This window comes from Heptranchias perlo, chromosome 20, assembly GCF_035084215.1.
Source record: "Heptranchias perlo isolate sHepPer1 chromosome 20, sHepPer1.hap1, whole genome shotgun sequence".
Classification (NCBI taxonomy): domain Eukaryota; kingdom Metazoa; phylum Chordata; class Chondrichthyes; order Hexanchiformes; family Hexanchidae; genus Heptranchias; species Heptranchias perlo.
The window spans coordinates 46,878,175-46,901,307 of NC_090344.1; the positions used below are offsets into that span (position 1 = coordinate 46,878,175).

The window sequence follows — 23,133 nt, forward strand, 5'->3', positions numbered from 1 at the left end:
CATTAAGATTTCTCGAGCCACCACCAGTGCCGCTAATCTGTTCCACATACTTACCCACCCTTTTAGTAAAAAAAAGTTCCTCCTGCATTTCCTGTTCTCTTTTGTTGGGGTCATTTTTGCAAAATTAAGGACAAGTGCTTAAATTCTGCACACAGCAGAAAAGCTCACTTGGATCCAACTTGCCCAAACCTTTCTGACACTCATTTTGTTTTTGTGGCAGCTCTCAGTCATCAATGTGCTCTATATTACTGATGTTTGATGAAGTCTACAACTGTGACACTACTGATGCAACTTTATAATGGAGATATGGGGGGCAATTCAAACTGAACTCATCTGTTAATAGAGACCAATATTGGGCAGGGTGCGAAACCTTCGTTCCACCCAAATCTGTGGGTTTCCCACCCAGTGAGTTGTTAAAATTGCCCCCATAATTCCTCCAGGAAATTCAAGAGCCATATTGCATTTCTCTTTCTTAAATGTCACATGGGAAGCAATATTTACAGACATGACATACCAACCAAAAGAAACCTCAGAAGAAGAGAAAAGGAGCACAACCAAATGTGCAATGCACCCAAGAAGATGGGTACAACAGAAGGAGCAAGCCATGTTGCCAAATTAAATGCTAACAATTTAACAGCATTTTAAATCTGATGGAGATGTCCCAAAACATGTAATCCTTTTCTCTTGTAACCGAAGCCAAGGGTTGCACTCTGCTCCAGTTCAATGCTGTGTCGAGTTTGTTTAAGAAATACTTTTAAGATTTATGTGGGTGTTGCATTTTACAGGAAGCTGGAATAACTTAGCGAGATTTGTATTTGGTACCGAGCGAGGCTGGGGGGGGAAAACAGCCACTGCAATAGTTTTGGAACACTGAACCATTTGTTAATATTCACGATTCTGAATGTATTTATGTAGAAAAAGAGCTGCAGAAAATTGCTGGGAAACCTCCCCAAGGATGAGATTGGGAATTCACAGTGTGGAGATTCTTGTCCGAGGCCCTACTGCACACAACTTATTTAATTGTATTTTATCAAAGAAAAGAATTCTTACCTTTCGGCATCCTGGTGAGAGGTGGGTCGCAGCACTCCATGTGAAACCCTCGATCACACGAGTCACAGAACAACATGTTATCCTAGGAGAAAGGAGTGGTGACAATCATTATTAATCTATCTGACTTTGCAAGTGATATTGAAGAAATAACAGATCACGAAACAGTAGCTATTCACTGCCACAGAGCCTTAAATACACCACAATGTACTTGTGGCTTCAAGATCCCTCTTCAACACGCAGCCAATGTAAAATATTTTCTCTGCAATTCATTGGACACAGCTTGTGTATAGCTTCATAAGTAGCCAAATAAAGAGGCATCCCTGTTTTGTGTTATTGGGCTGGCTCATTTAGATTTACCACAGAATTCATCGTAATGGATTGTTAGCTTGTAAACCACAAAACTTCCAGGCAGCTTCAGACAACATCCATATTACAACCTAAAAACAGTAATGTTAGCAGCTTCCAGGCAGAAATTACAAATCAGCTCAATAACTATCACAACTATGACACAAAAACGAGTTTACTCTTCAACCCTGGACTCTCGAACTCCCTTTCTCCCATCCCAAAACCTTGATACAACTCTACCTCACCTTCAAAAATCTTTTATATTGCACTTTTAACGTAGTAAAACGTCCCAAGGCACTTCACAGAAGCGTTAACAAACAAAATTTGACACCAAGCCACAAAAGAAGATATTAGGACAGGTGACAAAAAGCCTGATCTAAGAGGTACATTTTAAGGAGCGCCTTAACGGAGAAGAGAAAGGGAGAGGGGCGGAGAGGTTTAGGGAGGGAATTACAGATTTGAGGGCCTCGGCAGGTGAAGGCACAGCCGCCAATGGAGGAGCAATGAAAATCAGAATGCATAAGAGGCCAGAATTGGAGGAGCGCAGAGATCTCGGAGGGTTGCAGGGCTGGAGGAGGTTACAGAGATAAGGAGGGGGCGAGGCCATGGAGGGATTTGAAAACAAGGATATGAATTTCAAAATCGAGGCACTGCCGGACTGGAAGCCAATGCAGGTCAGCGAACACAGGGATGATGGGTGAACGGGACTTGGTGTAAGTTAGATACGGGCAGCAGAGTTTTGGATGAGCTCAAGTTTACAGAGGGTGCAAAGTAGGAGGCCGGCCTGGAGAGCACTGGAATAGTCGAGTCTAGAGGTCACAAAGGATGAGGGTTTCAGTCGCAGATGAGCTGACTCTTCAACCCTGTCTTGCCGACACCACCCAAATTCTTCCTCCAACTCCTTCTCAGCATCTGACGCTCCTCGCCCCCACCCACCAACCCTCCCCACCCAGAGTCCCTCCCACCGTGACACATTTTAGGAGGACATCAGCCAGGGCCTCACTTCTGACCAAGAGTCAACATCTTCAAGAGATGGGAGAAAAAGGTTAAGAGCTTTTACGTTAAATAAAAATTGTTGTTGAAGTAATTAATATTCTTGAAATATCCAACAGAAATTCTAGTGTACATTATGCTCCGAATTGCTTATAACCCTGTTTCACAATTCCAATATATAATTCTAAAATACTGTTCAGTGAAACACATTATTCAGCTGTGATGCTGTCACACTGGTCTCTCAGATTCAATGTCATTTCAATGCTGGCTTTAACTGTGATCATTTTGTTGAATGCACAGTATGTGCTTTGTTAAAAGAGAATGAATGGTAGATAACAAAACATTACAACTTAATCTTAAGGAGCTCCACTCTGATGTTTTATCATGTCATCCAAAACCCCCAACTGAATTTGTGACTTGTTATGCACTCCTAGATACCAAATATTCTACATCTTGTTCTATTTTTGATTCTGGTGCAGTCCCCACAAGGTAAAACCATTGCCCTTGAGAACAATGATAATTAGAGCTGGAATACAGGCACAAAGCCTCGATGCTTCACTCACTTTACCAGATTTTGAAGCTAAAAATTCACTTTCATTCCCTTGTAATACCCTGCACCTCCAACCAGCTGCCATTTCAATCACCGAAGGGTCAACACTTCGATTCAAACTGGTTTCCAAGGCTTAAAAACCTTAATATGCTATGCAGATCAACCGTCAAAATGCCAAGAAAAGGTGTTATATCGTTTATGATAATCAATATAAAACAAACTGAGTTGACAGAAAACTACCACAATAAAACATTAATATTTGGATCACCAAATAGGCTTGTGACCACAAAAAGCTACTGAGCATCCGAACTTCTTGACTAAGTGATCAATAATTCCTGACAAAGTATTAAATACATGTTGGCCTTGAGTGCACCACATAGAGGATAATCAACAGCTAAGTGCACTGTGAGACAAGGCAATTACTCAATTAAATGAGGAAAAAAGGACTGAGGAATATACTAAGAAGGCAGATGAGCTGACTCTTCAACCCTGTTGAATATAAATATACCTTCAATATACTGAGAAGGCAGATAGGTGGGATGCAGCTATGAAAAAGAGACTAGTTTATTGGACTTAATGGCCTTTTCCTGTTCTAAAAAGTTCTTGGGTAAATTGTTCTGATCACAAGCTTCCCTGATCAAAAAGCAGAAGAATGAGCTGCTGCCAGGCCGAAATTGCGTTTTTACCACGTTTATTTAGTGCATTGGTACCAATATATGATAGGAAAAATAACAATTAAGGCAATCTGTTTTAATGTTGATGTGGAGATGCCGGTGATGGACTGGGGTTGACAATTGTAAACAATTTTACAACACCAAGTTATAGTCCAGCAATTTTATTTTAAATTCACAAGCTTTCAGAGGCTTCCTCCTTCCTCAGGTGAACGATGTGAAAATGAAATCCTCGAAATGAAATCGCATTTATAATTCACAGAACAATGCTTGGTGATTACAGACAGTTTTTTCAACTGCCCGTTGCCAAGGCAATCAGTGTGCAGACAGACAGGTGTTACCTGCCAGGTCTCAGAATATACAAATCACCAAAAAAAAACAACAAACAAAAAAAAAGAGATAGAGAGGTAGAAACATAGAAAAGACAGCAACTGACCCGTTATATTAAAAACAGATAACATTTGTTCGCTGGTGGAGTAACGTGTCGCGTGACATGAACCCAAGATCCCGGTTCAGGCCGTTCTCATGGGTGCGGAACTTGGCTATCAATTTCTGCTCGACGATTTTGCGTTGTCGTGTGTCTCGAAGGCCGCCTTGGAGTACGCTTACCCGAAGGTCGGTGGATGAATGTCCATGACTGCTGAAGTGTTCCCCGACTGGGAGGGAACCCTCCTGTTTGGCGATTGTTGCGCGGTGTCCGTTCATCCGTTGTCGCAGCGTCTGCATGGTCTCGCCAATGTACCATGCTCTGGGGCATCCTTTCCTGCAACGTATGAGGTAGACAACGTTGGCCGAGTCACAGGAGTATGAACCATGCACCTGGTGGGTGGTGTCCTCTCGTGTGATGGTGGTATCTGTGTCGATGATCTGGCATGTCTTGCAGAGGTTACCGTGGCAGGGTTGTGTGGCGTCGTGGACGCTGTTCTCTTGAAAGCTAGGTAATTTGCTGCGAACGATGGTCTGTTTGAGGTTGGGTGGCTGTTTAAAGGCGAGTAGTGGAGGTGTGGGGATGGCCATAGTGAGGTGTTTGTCCTCATTGATGACATGTTGAAGGCTGCGGAGAACATGGCGTAGTTTCTCCGCTCCGGGGAAGTACTGGACGACAAAGGGTACTCTGTTGGTTGCGTCCCGTGTTAGTCTCCTGAGGAGGTCTATGCGACTTTTTGCTGTGGCCCGTCGGAACTGTCGATCGATGAGTCGAGCGTCATATCCCGTTCTTACGAGGGCGTCTTTCAGCGTCTGTAGGTGTCCATCGCGTTCCTCCTCGTCTGAGCAGACCCTGTGTATTCGCAGGGCCTGTCCATGGGGGATGGCCTCTTCGCTTCTTTCAAGAGAACAGCGTCCACGACACCACACAACCCTGCCACGGTAACCTCTGCAAGACATGCCAGATCATCGACACAGATACCACCATCACACGAGAGGACACCACCCACCAGGTGCATGGTTCATACTCCTGTGACTCGGCCAACGTTGTCTACCTCATACGTTGCAGGAAAGGATGCCCCAGAGCATGGTACATTGGCGAGACCATGCAGACGCTGCGACAACGGATGAACGGACACCGCGCAACAATCGCCAAACAGGAGGGTTCCCTCCCAGTCGGGGAACACTTCAGCAGTCATGGACATTCATCCACCGACCTTCGGGTAAGCGTACTCCAAGGCGGCCTTCGAGACACACGACAACGCAAAATCGTCGAGCAGAAATTGATTGCCAAGTTCCGCACCCATGAGGACGGCCTCAACCGGGATCTTGGGTTCATGTCACGCTACACGTTACCCCACCAGCGAACAAATGTTATCTGTTTTTAATATAACGGGTCAGTTGCTGTCTTTTCTATGTTTCTACCTCTCTATCTCTTTTTTTTGTTTGTTGTTTTTTTTGGTGATTTGTATATTCTGAGACCTGGCAGGTAACACCTGTCTGTCTGCACACTGATTGCCTTGGCAACAGGCAGTTGAAAAAACTGTCTGTAATCACCAAGCATTGTTCTGTGAATTATAAATGCGATTTCATTTCGAGGATTTCATTTTCACATCGTTCACCTGAGGAAGGAGGAAGCCTCCGAAAGCTTGTGAATTTAAAATAAAATTGCTGGACTATAACTTGGTGTTGTAAAATTGTTTACAATTGTTTTAATGTTGTTTTAATAGGTGTGCAAAATCATGATAAACAGCAGAAGCAACATGCTATAGACAGAGCAAAGCGATTCCACAACCAACGGATTAGATCAAAGCTCTGCAGTCCTGCCACATCCAGTCGTGAATAGTGGTGGACAATTAAACAACTAACGGGAGGAGGAGGCTCTGCAAACATCCCCATTCTCAATGATGGCGGAGTCCAGCATGTGAGTGCAAAAGACAAGCCTGAAGCGTTTGCAACCATCTTCAGCCAGAAGTGCCGAGTGGATGATCCATCTCGGCCTCCTCCCGATATCCCCACCATCACAGAAGCCAGTCTTCAGCCAATTTGATTCACTCCACGGGATATCAAGAAATGGCTGAGTGCACTGGATACAGCAAAAGCGATGGGCCCCGACAACATCCCGGCTGTAGTGCTGAAGACTTGTGCTCCAGAACTAGCTGCACCTCTAGCCAAGCTGTTCCAGTACAGCTGCAACACTGGCATCTACCCGACAACGTGGAAAATTGCCCAGTTGTGTCCTGTCCACAAAAAGCAGGACAAATCCAATCTGGCCAATTACCACCCCATCAGTCTACTCTCAATCATCAGTGACGTGATGGAAGGTGTTGTCGACAGTGCTATCAAGCGGCACTTACTCACCAATGCTCAGTTTGGGTTCCGCCAGGACCACTCGGCTCCACACCTCATTCCAGCCTTGGTCCAAACATGGACAAAAGAGCTGAATTACAGAGGTGAGGTGAGAGTGACTGCCCTTGACATCAAGGCAGCATTTGACCGAGTGTGGCACCAAGGAGCCCCAATCAAATTGAAGTCAATGGGAATCAGGGGGAAAACTCTCCAGTGACTGGAGTCATACCTAGCAAAAAAGGAACATGGGAGTGGTTGTTGGAGGCCAATCATCTCAGCCCCAGGACTTTGCTGCAGGAGTTCCTCAGGGCTGTGTCCTAGGCCCAACCATCTTCAGCTGCTTCATCAATGACCTTCCCTCCATTATAAGGTCAGAAATGGGGATGTTCGCTGATGATTGCACAGTGTTCAGTTCCATTCGCAACCCCTCAGATAATGAAGCAGTCCATGCCCGCACGCAGCAAGACCTGGACAATATCCAGGCTTGGGCTGATAAGTGGCAAGTAACATTCGCACCAGGCAATGATTAGCTCCAACAAGAGTGTGTCTAACCAACTCCCCTTGACATTCAATGGCATTACCATCGCCAAATCCCCACCATCAACATCATGGGGGTCACCACTGACCAGAAACTTAACTGGACCAGCCATATAAATACTGTGGCTACAAGAGCAGGTCAGAGGCTGGGTATTCTGCGGCGAGTGATTCACCTCCTGACTCCCCAAAGCCTTTCCACCATCTACAAGGCACAAGTCAGGAGTGTGATGGAATACTCTCCACTTGCCTGGATGAGTGCAGCTCCAACAACACTCAAGAAGCTCGACACCATCCAGGACAAAGCAGCCCGCTTGATTGGCACCCCATCCACCACCCTAAACATTCACTCCCTTCACCACCAGCGCACTGTGGCTGCAGTGTGTACCATCCACAGAATGCAGCAACTCGCCACGGCTTCTTCGACAGCACCTCCCAAACCCGCGACCTCTACCACCTAGAAGGACAAGAGCAGCAGGCACAAGGGAACAATTCCACCTGCACGTTCCCCTCCAAGTCACACACCATCCCGACTTGGAAATATATCGCCGTTCCTTCATCGTCGCTGGGTCAAAATACTGAAACTCCCTACCAAACAGCACTGTGGGAGAACCTTCACCACACGGACTGCAGCGGTTCAAGAAGGCAGCTCACCATCACCTTCTCAAGGGCAATTAGGGATGGGCAATAAATGCTGGCCTCGCCAGCGATGCCCACAGCCCATGAACGAATAAAAATAAAATCATGATAGACGAAATAAGGAGAAACTGTTTCAATTTGCAGAAGGATCAGTAACCAGTGGACACAGATTTACGGTAATTGGAAAGAACCACAGGTGAGATGAGGAGAATTTGTTATGATCTGGAGTGCACTGTCCCTAAGAGCGGTGGAAGCAGATTCAATAGTAACTTTCAAAAGGGAATTGGATAAATACTGGAAGGGAAAAATTTTGCAGGGGAAAGAACAGGGGGGTGGAACTAATTGGATAGCTCTTTCAAAGAGCCGGCACAGGCACGATGGGCTGAATGGCCTCCTTCTGTGCGGTATCATTTTATGATTCTTCCACTATCATCAGCACCAGTGACAGATATGCAACCACCAGCACTTCACCCCTGTGCCCGACTCAAAATGCTCCAAGGAAACATAAAAGATGCTATATAAATCCAAGTTCATTCTTTCTTGATTGCATATTACAAGAGATCCTTTCAAATATGGTGTTGTGAGGGGGGAAACAAGAATCCAATGGAGCTTACTGGAATTCAAAGCTAAGAATAACTGACATCAGTTCATGGCAAATTAACACATTTTAAAGGCATCTCTCAAGATACCAACCTATTCCTTATATGAGTGGTGATGGGTTTTACTCAACGCAAAAAATCTGATAAACAGCAACACAAGGTAGTCCTAACGAACGTTTCCAACTCTGTTGCGACCTACTCCACTTCTTTTTTTGGGGCAAACTTTAAGGATTTTCCATCATATAGATTGACGGGTTACTTACAGCATTTTTCCCTTGGTCCCGACAGGTGCTGCACGTCTTGCATTCAATACACTGCCATCGTAAGGCCTTCACACGAGCCGTTAGTTCCGGAGAGAATTTCAAACAGGACGGGTGACCTGGAAACACAACAAGAGCTGAAGTTCAGTCTGTGACCGTATTATTCACTGCGCATACACACAGCCATCACTCCATCATCGCAAGTTATCCTAAACAGAGATTATCAACCCAATTTTATAGATGGGTAGCAGGTGCTGCATTGGAATGTTTGTACAAAAAAAAACTATGTGACAGGAGGAGAAAGGGTAAAACAAGAATGCTCAACATCTTCGAGCATACGGCTTGATTTCAAACACTTCGAATTGGATCTTAACTCTGAAAAGGTAAAGTCACATCAACATAAATGTGTTAGGAGAACTCCCATGGCGTTGTGTGGGGTCTGCAGCACAGCTGTAATGTTCAGCTGTTAACCTGGCTTGTCCCTTTCGGATAACTTGAATGCTCAAGCTCTAAATGGGCAAATCCAAATAACTGTAACTGTTGAGGTGAGGGGGCAACTGTACATGCTTATAAGTTCCAGGTCAATGATTGGCTTTCTTTTTCATTTTTTAAGGCTGGTTTACAACTGTAATGAAGTGTAACAGATGTGTGTTTGACACCACACTCAAGTGTCAATACCAGTGGCTCATCGGTGGCTTTACTCACAGTGAGTCAGTCAACATGTTTTAAGCTAATTATCAGGGCCAATGATTTATGACAACTGAAATTAAGTTTATATTATTCCCACGTGCTATGGGAATGTATTTTCAGGTTTAAATTGTGTCCACATTTTGATGGAAATCGTAACTCGAGTGCCAATTATTATGTTTGTTTAAATATGTACCAAATTACATGTCTTGCCTTTTTTAAGCCCAAGATCCAAAAAAAGATCATGGTAAAGAAACTGCAATTGTTAGATAGTGGTAGGAATGTGATTTTGGGGTATCGGAGCACTGGATAGTGTCAGTGCACAGAGCACTGGGGAGTTGGGAGTTGAAATCCTGGGGGAGGGGAGGGGGGTCGTTTCCCTGGGGGTTGAAACAATGGAAATGGGGTTGTGGAGTGCTCCAGTACTGTGGATGGGAGCTATTTGCTGTCGCGTTACTTCCAGTCGTACACTGAGGAACTGGCGGTGCCACACATCCCCGTGACACCACAATAACTACTGTTCAGGCAGTGCCACAGAACAGAAATACTGGCTGCAACACCAACCATGTCATTCCCACTTCGAGACTAAAAATCTCTCCCTGTTGCTTGTACAATAGTGAAGAGAAAAAAAAGGACAATCCAAAGGACAAAATCATCTGAAAAATCTCTTTAAAGTCTCGTTCAATTTATACTGAGTCTGTTCAAACAGAGCAGACACAAGTATTATTCAACAAATAAAATGTTCCAAAGTTTCAGCCTTTGACTCTCAACAACACAAGTGTGGTGTTGCTTTAATTTCAGGTTCCTCTTGAGGGAGCAACATGAAACATCTTCATTTGAATTAGAGCTGCACCGACCAACAAGCGTGAAGCAGAATAAGATGTTTTATAAGGAAACAATCATGTTAGTGGTGTTAGTTGATGTTGGTTTGAAATAATAGCTGTATCAGGTGTGGACAACTGGCATCTCAAGAGCGACATGCAGATCCTCTGTAGCTGAAATAAATGCTTTTTTAGCTGGCCCTGCCCACACACACTGACCAATGCCAGTCTCGCAAAACAACAAAGGACCCAATCAAGCAGAACAGCAGCCTTCCTTGCATTCTGAGAGCCAGCTAATAAATTATACATGTCTTGCATCGAGCATGCACTTCCTATTTGCCACATTTACTTCCTGTGTCACAATTTTTCCATGCCTGGGCAAAGAACCAGTTTTAAACTACTGCAGCTGCACCTGGGTGTAATGCATAGAAGTGCTTTTAAATTGAGGCAATACTATTATTACTTGCCTTGCAGGCCCCCCACCCCCGTGCTCTAGACACTGTTGCTTCAGCTCCAGGCACAGCTCTAATGTATTACTGTCAACATTTAAACATTTTATCTCCTTTTTATTCAGTTCAACTGAAGGTTCATTCAGGGGATGCCTACCAGTTCGAAGGCTACAATTCCCCTTTCCAGCTCCCCACTCTGGCCTCAGTCTCAGTCTGCTGTTCAGATCCATTTGTAAACAATTTTACAACACCAAGTTATACTCCAACAACTTTATTTGAAATTCACAAGCTTTCGGAGGCTTCCTCCTTCCTCAGGTGAATGTTTTTTTTTTCCACAACATTCACCTGAGGAAGGAAGCCTCCGAAAGCTTGTGAATTTCAAATAAAATTGTTGGACTAGAACTTGGTGTTGTAAAATTGTTTACAATTGTCAACCCCAGTCCATCACCGGCATCTCCACATCACAGATCCATTTGGGCCTTCCTGCTCCAGCCTCGTGCCTTTGCCACCCGTGCTGCCTGGCCGCCCCTATCCTGGTGCCCATCCACACTCACGCTCAAATCCAACCTCCGCCCACCCTGTCCTGCTCACCCTCGCCTCCTTGCCCAGCTTCGACTCACCGGGTCCCAGTCCCACTCAGGGTCACCAATTGATCCCACTCTCTTGCCCAGCATCAGCCTGTCCTGGTCATTCTTGTGCTGCTCCCGATGGTCGTTCCCCTCTCTTGGCTGGTTCCGAGCACTAATCTGGGAACCAGGAATTTGTTTTGAAAGCGCTTATATTTTGAACTGGTCGTGAACAGCTCTACAAAATTACATATACCTCGCTCGTTTTAGAAATAAAGCTAATATTCAGGTCGGGAAGCTTCATCGTTTCTTTAAATCTCTGAACCACTATCTTTAGTCCCAAAGGACTATAATTTGGGGAGCGAGGAACAGAAACAAGATTAGGCTGAAGTTATGAACTACACTGAGGGTAGCTGAAGACAGAATTGGGTCTGTCTTTTGGGATAAGTAGAGACATCCTTGGAAAACAGGACTTTCTAATCCACACCCCTCAATATGACATGTAGTTGGGTCTCTGTTCATATTTGTGTGGACTTGTTTCAATTCACCTACAACTGTGGCTTCAATGTGATACCGTATCGAATGGGGAGGAAAATGTTGCATACACTCAGCCTTGAAAATAGTTAACTGGTCTGGAGTTGGCAAAGATTTAAATAGGAATTAACAGTGCATCCACCACCACAAGCCCAAAACATTTGAAGCTATTGGCCTCTGCAACAGACAAAAAGCCAGGTTGTGTTACCAGGACTAAAAGACAACATTCGGATTTATGAGACTCCAAGCCACTGCTGCTAACTGTTTAAGACATGATAATGAGAGAGAGAGAGAATTAGAGAAAGAAAGGTGAGGGGGGAAATAGAATGAGAGATTAAATTAGAAATGGAGAGAGGAAATGTGAGAAAAAGACAGAGAGAGATAATGTAAGAGAGAGAAAGAATAGGATACATAGAGGGACAGAGAGATACAAAGAAAACGAGCAAGAGAAAAATGTAAAGAGGGAATGACAGAGGTGGAAGAGGGAATGAGGAAAAGAGAAGAGAAGAGGGAATGAGAAAGAGGGGAAGAGAAAATAGACAGAGAAGAAATAAGTGCAAAGGAGGGAAAGGGGAAAGAGAGAAGAGGGAATGGGAATTGAGAGATCAGGACAGAAACAATGAGAGAAAAGGGTAAATTGGAACATGACGGAAAATAAAAGTGAAAAAAAAGGCAGGGAGAGAAAGAATGACAGGTAATCAAAGAAAAATACAAATTTAATGTAAATGGTTGGAAACAAAGCATGCCAAAAGCCACATTGTTTAGCTAGGTTTTAAAACTTTATTCATTCTGTTCGTGTGATTACAATGAGAGTATCAGTTGCCATACAAGTAAAGACAATAATCTTTCTCTGGCTCTTGAGCTTTGAAATGTTAGCTGCCCTTAATCTAAGTTGTAGGCTGGTTCACTCAATCATCTATTATCATGCTTATTCTGGACTCCTGGCACCGACAGATCAGGTAAAATGAGAGTGTCTGTGAATTTGTTGCTCGGAGAAATCGCATACACACACCTTAACCCCAGTGCTCCATGATACAGCATGTTGCATTCTCAACATTGTTAAAACAGATTACACACACCAGAAAAATCCATACACACAGAGACTATCAAGCTCCAAAACATCCCTCAGCCAATAACAATAACTTGAACTTACTTTATCAAAATTCAACCAGTGCCGCTGAAATGATTTAAATGTTATCAAAAGTTGGGAGGGATACATACCACTATTACCGCAGTCTGCACACGAAATTAGTTCCTCGCGTTTCTTTTCCCGATTCTGCTCTTTTGTCCCCAGACAAAACCCACAGATTGGAATTGGCTCTGCACGGGGCTATTGACAGAAAAAAGCAAAAATATTATTCTCAAGAGTTGGTTTGGTGCACAACAGTACAGTCAGCATGTGGACCATTCGTGCCAATGGAGCACAAGCCTGGTGTTTATAAAGAGATAAATATTGTCAACTAACCTGAAGAGACTCAATGAGGGCCCAAGTAATATTTGCATAAGAGTCTGGGGACACCCCCTGCTCTTTGTATCAGTTGGCATGGGATTTGGATGGTTCACCAAGTGAGGTAGACAAACTGCCATTTACGCCCACATCTGAAGTCTGATACAGCTGAAGACTCAGTGCTCCCTCGAGGTTCCACTCCCCTGGAGTGTCAGCTGTTTGAGTTCTTAAACCAAGTCCCCAAGTGGGCTTGAACCCAAAACATTCATCTCAAAAATAATGCTGCAGTCAATGATCAAATAATAAGCTGCCTCACTCCATCATTCCTCATCATTTAGGAGGTCTCTCCATTATAATTCAAAAATATTAAAATCAAAATTCACATGTCACTTTCATGCAGTTTTATGGAGCCAACTTGGTAAAAATATGAAGAGACACATTAGCACCGAGATGGCTAGTGACAGTAGTTAGCAGTTTGCAATCAACGGTGTCAACTGCTTGTTTTCCTTGACGGACACTGGGTCTAAAATAGGTACCATTTTCACACTACACATTTTCTGCTACACATGAAATTGTAAAACATGTCTACAGCAATGCTGCAGGGTCCAAGTGCTGACTTCAACAGAGTGTAACCAAAAATTGAGTACTTCAGAGCCAGGATATCTAATTCAGAGAAACTTCATCTACAAAGGTGGACTTTTCCTACATAACGATTCCAGTCTCACCCAGTCGGGTTATCGGAATTCTGTCATCTGCCTACCTATTGATAGTTGTCTCTCATCATCAGACACTGTCAATCTGCAGGGAGCGGATTGAGAATTTAGAAACTTAGAACGAAGTCACTTGACTGTAACGTTACGGTGCTTTGAAAGCGAAGCAATAAAACATGCAAATCTGGAAGCATGCTTTAAGAGAATTCCAACACTGGTGACAACAACTTCGAAGAAATGTACATCATCACAGACCAGACATCACTGTACTCCTCCGTGTTACCTGTTGACGGACGGCTCATGCTGCATCCCACACTCCATCAACAGCTCACTGAGCATCTGCCTTTGTGGGCGATCATTGAAAAGCTCTGTTATTTCTTCCAGCTACTAGAATGTACCAAGCCTGCATAATGGCAGTGTGTCCCGATATCGAGTTCGAGTCTGCCACACAGAAACAGGCCATTTGGCCCAACTGGTCCATGCCAGCGTTTATGCTCCACATGAGCCTCCTCCCACCCCTCTTCATTTTACCCTATCAGCATATCCTTCTATTCCTTTTCCCTTACGTGTTTATCTAGCTTCCCCTTAAATGCATCTATGCTATTCGCCTCAACTACTCCGTTTGGAAACACGTTCCACATTCTTTCCACTCTTTAGGTCAAGAAGTTTCTTCTGAATTCCCTATTGGATTTATTGGACAATCTTATATTTATGACCTCCAGTTTTGGACTCCCCCACAAGTGGAAACATTTTCTTGAAGATCTTTATCAACTCACCCCCCAGCCTTCTCTTTTCTGGAGAAAAGAGCCCTAGCATGTTCAGCCTTTCCTGATAAGTATATCCACTCAGTTCTGGTATCAGCTTTGTACCTTCTATAATGCCTCTATATCCTTTTTATAAAATGGAGACCAGAACTGTGCACAGTACTCCACGTGTGATCCAACCACAGTTCCATACAATTTAACATAACTTCTCTATTCTATCCCACAAGAAATGAACCCCAGTGCTTGGTTGGCTTTTTTTAATGGCCTTATTAACCTGTGTCGCTACTTTTAGTGATTTGTGAATGTGTCCCCCTCGATCCCTTTGCTCCTCGACCCCATTTAGACTTATTATCCAAGCAGTATGTGCCCTCTTTATTCTTCCAACTAAAATGCAGCACCTCACACTTATCCATATTGAAAATAATTTTCCAATGAACAAAAGTTACAGAAGAAATTGCATTTATACAGCACCTCTCACGATCTCAAGGAGGTCCCAAAGCAGTTTCCAGCCAATTACTTTTGAAGTATTAACACTGTTATAGTGTAGGAAACGTGGCAACCAATTTGCAAACAGCAAGATTCCACAAAAAGCAAAGAAATAAATGACCAGATGATCTGTTTTTAGTTGTTGGTTGAGGGATCAATATTGGCCAGGAGAGAACTCCCCTGTTCTTCTTCGAATAGTCCCATGGGATCTTTTACATCCACCCGAGATGACAGACAGGGCCTCGGTTTAATGTCTCATCCGAAAGACTCCCTCAGTTTTCCACTGAAGTGACAGCCTAGACTTTGTGCTCAAGTCTCTGGAGTGGGGCTGAAACCCACAACCTTCCAATTCAGAAGCTACCACTGAGCCTTGAGTCGAAGACCATGTTACTGTTCTGGTCTTTAACGTTATACTGTACAGGTTGGGTTCACAGTAAAGTTTACACTCAGTAACTTATGCATACCCCTGACCAGTGTTGGAACAGCTTCAAAGTATGCTATTTGCATGTGTAACTTCTCGCCCGACCCATTTACAGCATTGTAACAGTCTTTGTTTCTATCCCTTTCCATCTTTCACTTTTCCCTCTTTTGTTGGCCTGTGCACTACCTGCTGTTCTCCCTCTCAGAATCCATCTGCCTCCCTGATTGCTGTCTCTCTTCCCAGCTGGTTTCTCACTTTCTACCTGCTCGGCCAATTTCCCACCTGCTCCTCGGACTTCCCCAGAACACAACGTCTCAACCATTCTTTCAATCTGGTTCGCAGTCTGCCTCATATCTGTGAGTATCCTGCTGACACTGACCCACACACTGAAAGCCCAACAGAATCAGATCACGAGATGTATTAAGCTGTCAGTCACCTGATCTTCATGGGAGGAAGAAAAAACCCAAATTAAACGGTTTTAAATCATTTTTTAAAAGTAGGAAAGAACTAAAAAAAAATCAATCTGGAATTAATATGCAGACACAGTGATTCACAAAAATATAAATTGTGGTGATGGCTACATAACTTATGTATCTCATGTCTTTTCTGTATTTTCTGTATATTTCCACATCCCAACATGCATCTATACATGGTTGAACTGTACAATGTATATTAATAATTAATATTGATGTACTTGTCTGACATCTCAGTTTCCTCATTTTTCCTTACTCCGAACGATGGACTATGTACACATGCAACCATTAGATGGCAATTTTTTTTGGAAAGAGAGCTATGTGACCTTTCTCAAAGAGGAAGGAAATTCAAAGGCAGAATAAATGTTATTAACTTTGCTTGACAGCACCGAGATCTGATTACGACCTCCCTCACCGCTGGGCTGCTCTGGGAACATTGGTAACAGGCAGTGCCCCATGCGGCTCCATTATAAACAGCAGGTGGTGGAGCTTCAAACCAGTCGAAGAGCTGCTCTCCAGCTGCCCAAAACCAAAGGGAACCACGTTGCACAAAGTGCTTGCTATCACTGGAGTGGCTGAGCAGGGATGCAGACCCGACGAAAAGAACTCTATGCCAGCAGGAAAGCAGACATTTTCAACAGGATGTCAAATAAACTGACAGTAAACTTGATCATTTTCTTTTACGAGAGGAATATTTTGAATAAAAAGTGCTTTCCTGGACTTTAACCCTTTTAAATCTGCAAAAGGCAACTTCTTCCTATTTCCCACATTGTGCTGAATTTCCACCACTAGAGGTCACCAACTGTAGGAACATAGTCGACGAGGGCTGTCATTTGCAGCACAAATGCTGGTATTTTCTATTATGGTGCCAATTCATTGCTGTACATCTTTGCAGCAGCACGGGAGCTCAAGCAAGCACACCATCCTTGCGTGCATACACGGAGCAGGTGCACTGAATATCTCTTAAGAAGCTAATTTTTCACAGAACCACAGAATTCTTCAGGAATTTCACTTATGCTGAAGGACGACTCTTCTACATTCATGGTTACAGCTTTGCCTTCACAACCAGGTCACTAATCTGTCCATTTGCATCTAAGATATGTTTGCCAAGTTGCTGCTGGATGACTTGGTGATGTGTTATCGAAGGTTTCAAGATGTTAAGGGGAACCGATAGAGTAGATGGAGAGAAACTATTTCCGCTGGTTGCGGAGTCTAGGACTAGGGGGCATAGCCTAAAAATTAGAGCCAAGACTTTCAGCAGTGAAGTAAGGAAACACTTCTACACACAAAGGGTGGTAGAAGTTTGGAACTCTCTTCCACAAACAGCAGTTGATGCTCGCTCAATTGTTCATTTCAAATCTGAGATTGATAGATTTTTGTGAACCAAAGGTGTTAAGAGATATGGGGATAAGGCGGATACGTGGAGTTCGGTCACAGATCAGCCATGATCTCATTGAATGGCAGAACAGGCTTGAGGGGCTAAATGGCCTCCTCAAGTTCCTATGTTCCATTCCTTCCTTGTTTTTGGGAGATGGAGGAATGGGAACATCTATCATTGAACATCTCCAGTGCTGCAGGAGCTTTCAAAACAAATATTTTTCCCTTCACAAAAATGTCTTCAAAATGTTTTCAATCCTGCTCATGTCCTTGGTTAAACATTGTGAAGAAACAAGGCCCTTGCAGAAGCAGAGAGTATTACCTGATTTATATTTGTGACTCTCTGGGAAGTTAAGTGGACTGACTCCAAATGGTACGTGGAAAATGTCAACATCAGAAGGAATGTATGAAACCAAACATTCGCTGATTCAAAAGTATTCTTGAAATAAAGTGCTCCATGAATTTGCAGGATGCTAGTTAGGTCTTTGGCTGCTATTCTCATGAACTTAGCCCAGATATGGAGAATATGAAGGAATGAACAAACAAGTGGGGTGAAAGAATTAGGGCATAGCCATTTACGATTTTCATAAATGATTTAGAGAACAGATATCATCCAGTTTTGTGGATGACACCAAATTGGGTGCAGTGGGTGATGATTCTAACACTGTGATAATCCACAAGGATCTGGACAAGCTAGATCAATGGGTTGAGAGGTGGCAGATGGAGCTCAACAAAATTAGTCTGAACTCATGGGATTAGGTACATGAAGCGAGAATGTGGACTACATATTAAACGGCAACATCCATGAACTAATAAAGAGGTCTGTCGGTTTTGGTCGATGGGATGTTAAAATCTTATACTCAGTGTTGGCAGGCAATGAAGAAAGCAAAATGTTGGGATGCGAACCGAAAGGTATGACTTATCGGTCTAAGGAGGTGATGTTAAGTTGTATCTGGCCATAGTCAGGCTTAACTGTGCACTGTGTTTAGATTTGAGCTCTATTTTATGGAATGAATGTCGAATTATTGGATGGAATCCACAGAGACTGCGAGGTTGATTCCTGAACTTAAGACAGCTGAGTTATGAGGAAAGATGGTCTACCCTGGGACTTAACTCTCTGGAGAAGAGCAGGATGAGACGGAACTTGAAGATTTTCATAGGTCTTTTATCGGGCAAAGGAGTTGAGGACTAGAGTGCACAGTTTGAAGTTAAGGAAATTTAGGTAACATTTCTTATACTTGAGAGGATGATAGAAATTTGAAAATTGTTATTCACAAGGGTAGTGGAACAGAAATCCCAGTGAAGGTTTGTAAAAAAAAAAAGGACAGGATGAATTCCTCTTCGGAAGGAGATATGGGGCTATGAGTTCCAGAATCACGGGAAGCAAACTGATGGGAGGTTTCCAAGATTAGGCTTGATGGGGCAATGATCTCCCTCCTGCCTAAAACATTACAATGTTACAATGTGCATTCCAACATAACAACAGTCCCTCTATTTCAAAAGTAATTAATTGTGTGAAGCATTTAAGGTATTTCAATGTGACAAGGCACAATATAAATTATTATTTTTGTTTATTTATTTTTCAAGTGGGGGCAAGACATCATCACAGCTCTCACTGTTGTGGGAGAATATTGTGGAGATGCTCAATGCACAGCAGGCCACCAGTAGTTGAAAAATTCTAGTAACAAAACTGATAATAAAGAAACTGGACTGTCTCACTTCCTCCCCACCTCAGAGAACTCGTTTTTCTGAAGCTTTTCCCCCCGCTTTGGATCAGGAAAAGTTCATACCTTCAGCAGTAGACACGACTAAAAGAGGACCCAGAGTTGTTCTTTTCAACTCTGAACAAAAAGCTTGGTTTATTCCATCACTAAGAACTCACAACCATTGCCATAGTGCAGCTGCAGCATTTCTAAGTACTCAGTGCGAATGGCTGGACGATACTCACTCCACATGTTCGGAGCGAAGATGCCCTATGTACTCTCCTCAGCGAGGGGCATGGATGTAAAACTGGAAGTTGGTATTCTGTGGAAATAAAATAGCTAAGGTATACCACCTCAAGCAGATTTACCCCGAGAAAAGGCAGGTGTGATGCAATGAATGCAAGTGGTGGGAGAGAATCGATGGTTTGAACTTGAGGGTTGTATGCATTTGGATTCACTTAGGTCAATGCTGTTCCTCATCAAACTGTGTAACTTGGGCCTGAGAGACCTGTCCTTTAACCAGTGCTTCCAACTGAATGAGATGGGAAACTCAGAAAGTGGGGAATGAAGGTCATGAAGCAATTTCTTGAAGTTATGTGGCACGTTGGGCTGGCACACCCATGCTGTCTTTTCCCCTGCGTGAAAACCATGCAACCACCCAAACAGGTTTGTATAAAATGGCACAAGTTGCCTATGAAATTGCCGCCTTCTTAGCCAATAAAACTAAAATGTCAGCTGAAAACGACCGATTCAACTGCATTTCACAGTACAAGCTGCACTGGTGACATTGTTTTAAGTGATAATCATCCAGTGAAATAAGCATCCACTGACATTTTCACCAGTAATAGCCCTCCCTCCATTCCAGCTGCAGGGCAGACTATTGAAGCAGTCTGCAGCCAGACTGCCACAGTGTGTACACAGGGCAGGATGGATCTATGGAAACCTGACATCCTGACCTCACTGCCTCAGGGACTGGAGCTCTCTAACCCATGTCAATAACAATCTACTTAAACCGTATTGCTTCGGAATCAATTATCCCTGGATAAATGGGCTAGTTCTGGAGCTCAGAAGAGTGAATCTCTGCAGGATTTTTACCCAGTGCTGTGAGCTGTGTTTGAAACCCAAGCCAGATCAATCAGTGAGCATCGACTGCTGGCTGAAGTGAGTGAGGATCACCTCACGGAGCAAGTTCACCCAGGTAACAACTAATTCAAAAAATTTAAAACATGAAATACTGACACATTTCTGTGCTGAGGCATACTGCTGTGCTGATCAATCACTTTGGAATGAGAGAGGGCTGCTTTAGAAACGGAAGTATGAGGGGGCAGACTTAGTGCAATGTTTACAATGCACACGGACGACATTTTTGTTTTTATTTTTTTCCTCTCTTCCCCGCACACTCCAAGTTACTTCACTTTTCTCTTGCCTGCGTCAGGCGTCAAGTGCAAAAAGACAGCCTGATCTATTATGTGCGCCACTATTCATTCTCGACTCTCCAAGAGGTGTGAAGAGTAATCCTGATTGATATGCCTATCAATTCCACCCCCCTCCCCCCCACCGCCGTCTTTCTTTTCCCCCTGCAGCTGTATCTAGGCCTTAACGTGCTGAGGTTCCCCTGTCAAGTTCCATAATGAATGTCAGAACTACAACAACAACTTGTATTCATACAGCACATTTAACACAGAAAAAACATCCATAAGTGCTTCACAGAGTTGAACGCCAAGCCAAAAAAGGGGATCTTAGGAGGGGTGACTAAGAGCTTAGTCAAAGAGATGAATTTTGAGGATCTTAACGAAGGAGAGGGAGGTGGAGGGGCAGAGGGAACTCCAGAGCATGAGGCCTGGACATCTGAAGGCACACACACCAATGGTGAGGCAAAGGGAGGAGAGATGCACAAGTGGCCAAACTCAGACTAACGGGGCATTGCAGAGGGGTTGAGAGGGGGGTGGTTGTCGGGCTGGATGAGGTTATTCAGGGAAGGGCAAGGTCATGTACGGATTTGAACACCAGGATGAGAATTTTAAATTTATGGGGGTGGGGGACCGGGAACCAGTTTAGGTCAGCGAGAACAGGGGTGATTGTTGAGCAGGTCTTGCTGCTAGACAGGATGTGGGCAGCAGCATTTTGGATGAGTTTCTGGAGGGTGAAGGTCGGGACGCTGGCCAAGTGTTTCAGCAGCAGATGGGGTGAGGCAGGCAATATTACGGAGGTGGAAGTAGCTGGTCTTTGTGATGGAGAGGATACGGGGTCAGAAGCTCAGCTTGAGGATTAACAGGATGTTGAGGTTGCGAATATTCTGGTTCCCTCAAACAGTGGGTGGGAATGGGGGGGATGGAATTGGTGGCAATTGTACGAAGATTGTGGTGGCAGGCTGAAAGCAAAAGCTTTAGCTGGAATTAATTAGCAAGCTTTGGAAAGAATTTTGAGTCCCAATTTCACTGCATTAAATTCTGCTCTCTTGCAGGATCCTGCCAGAAGAAGAACAAGTCTGTCGAGACTATGAAAGCTGTAATTTCTCAAAAGGCATATCAGGGCATGAGCTCCTTTAGTTTTCAGCCCCATCTCCAAAAATTATTTAAGTGCTGGGTTTGAGCAGCTAAATGACAGCATATGAGGCTTTATGAGATTTTAAAAAAGAACCTTTGTTACATTTGATACAAGTCTAAGTCATCCAAAGATGCAATGCTCTGATTGGCAGGTTATTTGAAGAAGAAATTAATTTCTTCATGCCAAAATATTGGCAAACTATACCGCTGGTCACAACTAGATTCAAGAAAAAAGATTGAATGCAGTTCCAAATTGCATATGCCACTGAATGTTTGGTGTCTTGAAATCTTCATTCAGCGAGTTCCTGGTTTATATTGTGCCAGAGGGAAATAGGTAGAGTGACTTACATGGCAAGAGGAAGGAAAGACGGAAAAGGACAAAACACACACACACACACACAAGACCAAGTCGGCTGAGACCTGCCTCATGCACCAAGCAAATGGTAATAGAGGGGGAGGGTAACTATGTGTGGGAACACATTGCTGAACAGGTTCTAAAAAGACAGGTGGACAATCAACTCAGGACATGTTTCAAAAGATAAGCAACCTTCATTTATTAACTTCAGCGTTTCTTTTCATGCTCTGTGGGGCTTCACTATCAGGTGGTTGGTGCTTTGAAATTCCTAAATTGCTTGTGAAGGAGTATGGAGGAAAATTAACAAGAGCTGGAAAGGCAGCGAATGGAGCCAGGCCCCAGGGTGGTACTCTCTGCAAGGCTGCCATTTCAGCTTGCTCCTGTGCATTGCAACTTTATTGATCCTTGCATCTCACTGACTTAACTGATGATGCAAACACTTCCTGTGAATCAACTGGTATTCCCACAGAGATTCACTCAATAACTTGTTGGCATGTACCTAAGTATGTACCTGATTTTATCACGGTGGGGGAGAGGATTGCAAGGAATGGAAATTTATTCCTCTTAGTGCCAAATGGCTGCATAAAACAGGGCTCAAAATGGCTCATTTTTTTTGCAGTGAGTCAACATTTTGCTTATGGCTGTCACTCAGCAAGTTTACTCTTGCAGGAACAGTAAACTGACCAGAGAGATGAGGCAAGAGACTTATTTTTTCTGTTCCTGGATTGTACATTGAAATGCACTGTGGGAACTCAAAGCACAGTACCATCAACCCAACCCCAAGAAAATGCCATTCATAATTGAACAGCCAGAGTCAAATTCTGTGGTCCCTTTCTTTTGATTATTATGCTTACTTAGCTTGTTAGTGGTATTAACAAGATATTAACATTTTGACTAACTAATCCTACCCAAGGGATACTGGTTACTCAAAATCATTTAAGCAAATTTTCATCAAATTAATTTTCATCAGTCAAATGAATTACAGATTTGCAGTAACAATAGCCCATCCTCTGATAATACATCGCCAGAAGTGAAATTACTGCCATCTTGGGTACGTCTGTAGCAAATTATGGCTATAATATTTAAATCAGATTTATGTGGCCATGTGAAAATATGCTCATAATCAGAAGTCTCCCAAACCCAAGAATTAAATATTTCTTCAAATTAAATTTATTTCACAAAGCAAAATCGGTACAGCCACATGAGTTACTGCTGATGTAAGATACCACATCTGGGGGATGATTAGTAAAGCATGAGAGACCAAATATAAAGATGTGCACACATTGAACCAATTGTACACTTCAGAAGCTCATGGTTTCTCAAACCTTCTCAGCAAGTTTTTGGGGCTGAAATAGTTAGAAGACAGTCTCAACTCAAC

The 23,133-nt window shown here is 43.4% G+C and overlaps 1 protein-coding gene across 1 annotated transcript in view; it reads right to left on the minus strand.

Annotated features, from left to right (window-relative positions):
• The window catches only part of LOC137335803 (histone acetyltransferase KAT6A-like), a 125,626-nt gene that overhangs the window by 57,639 nt on the left and 44,854 nt on the right, over positions 1-23,133 (minus strand). The window contains exons 3-5 of the mRNA XM_068001241.1: positions 12,695-12,803; positions 8,420-8,535; positions 1,051-1,132 (exon numbers count right to left, since the gene is read on the minus strand). Coding sequence (XP_067857342.1) covers positions 1,051-1,132; positions 8,420-8,535; positions 12,695-12,803 — 307 coding nt within the window. The remainder of the gene's footprint in view (positions 1-1,050; positions 1,133-8,419; positions 8,536-12,694; positions 12,804-23,133) is intronic.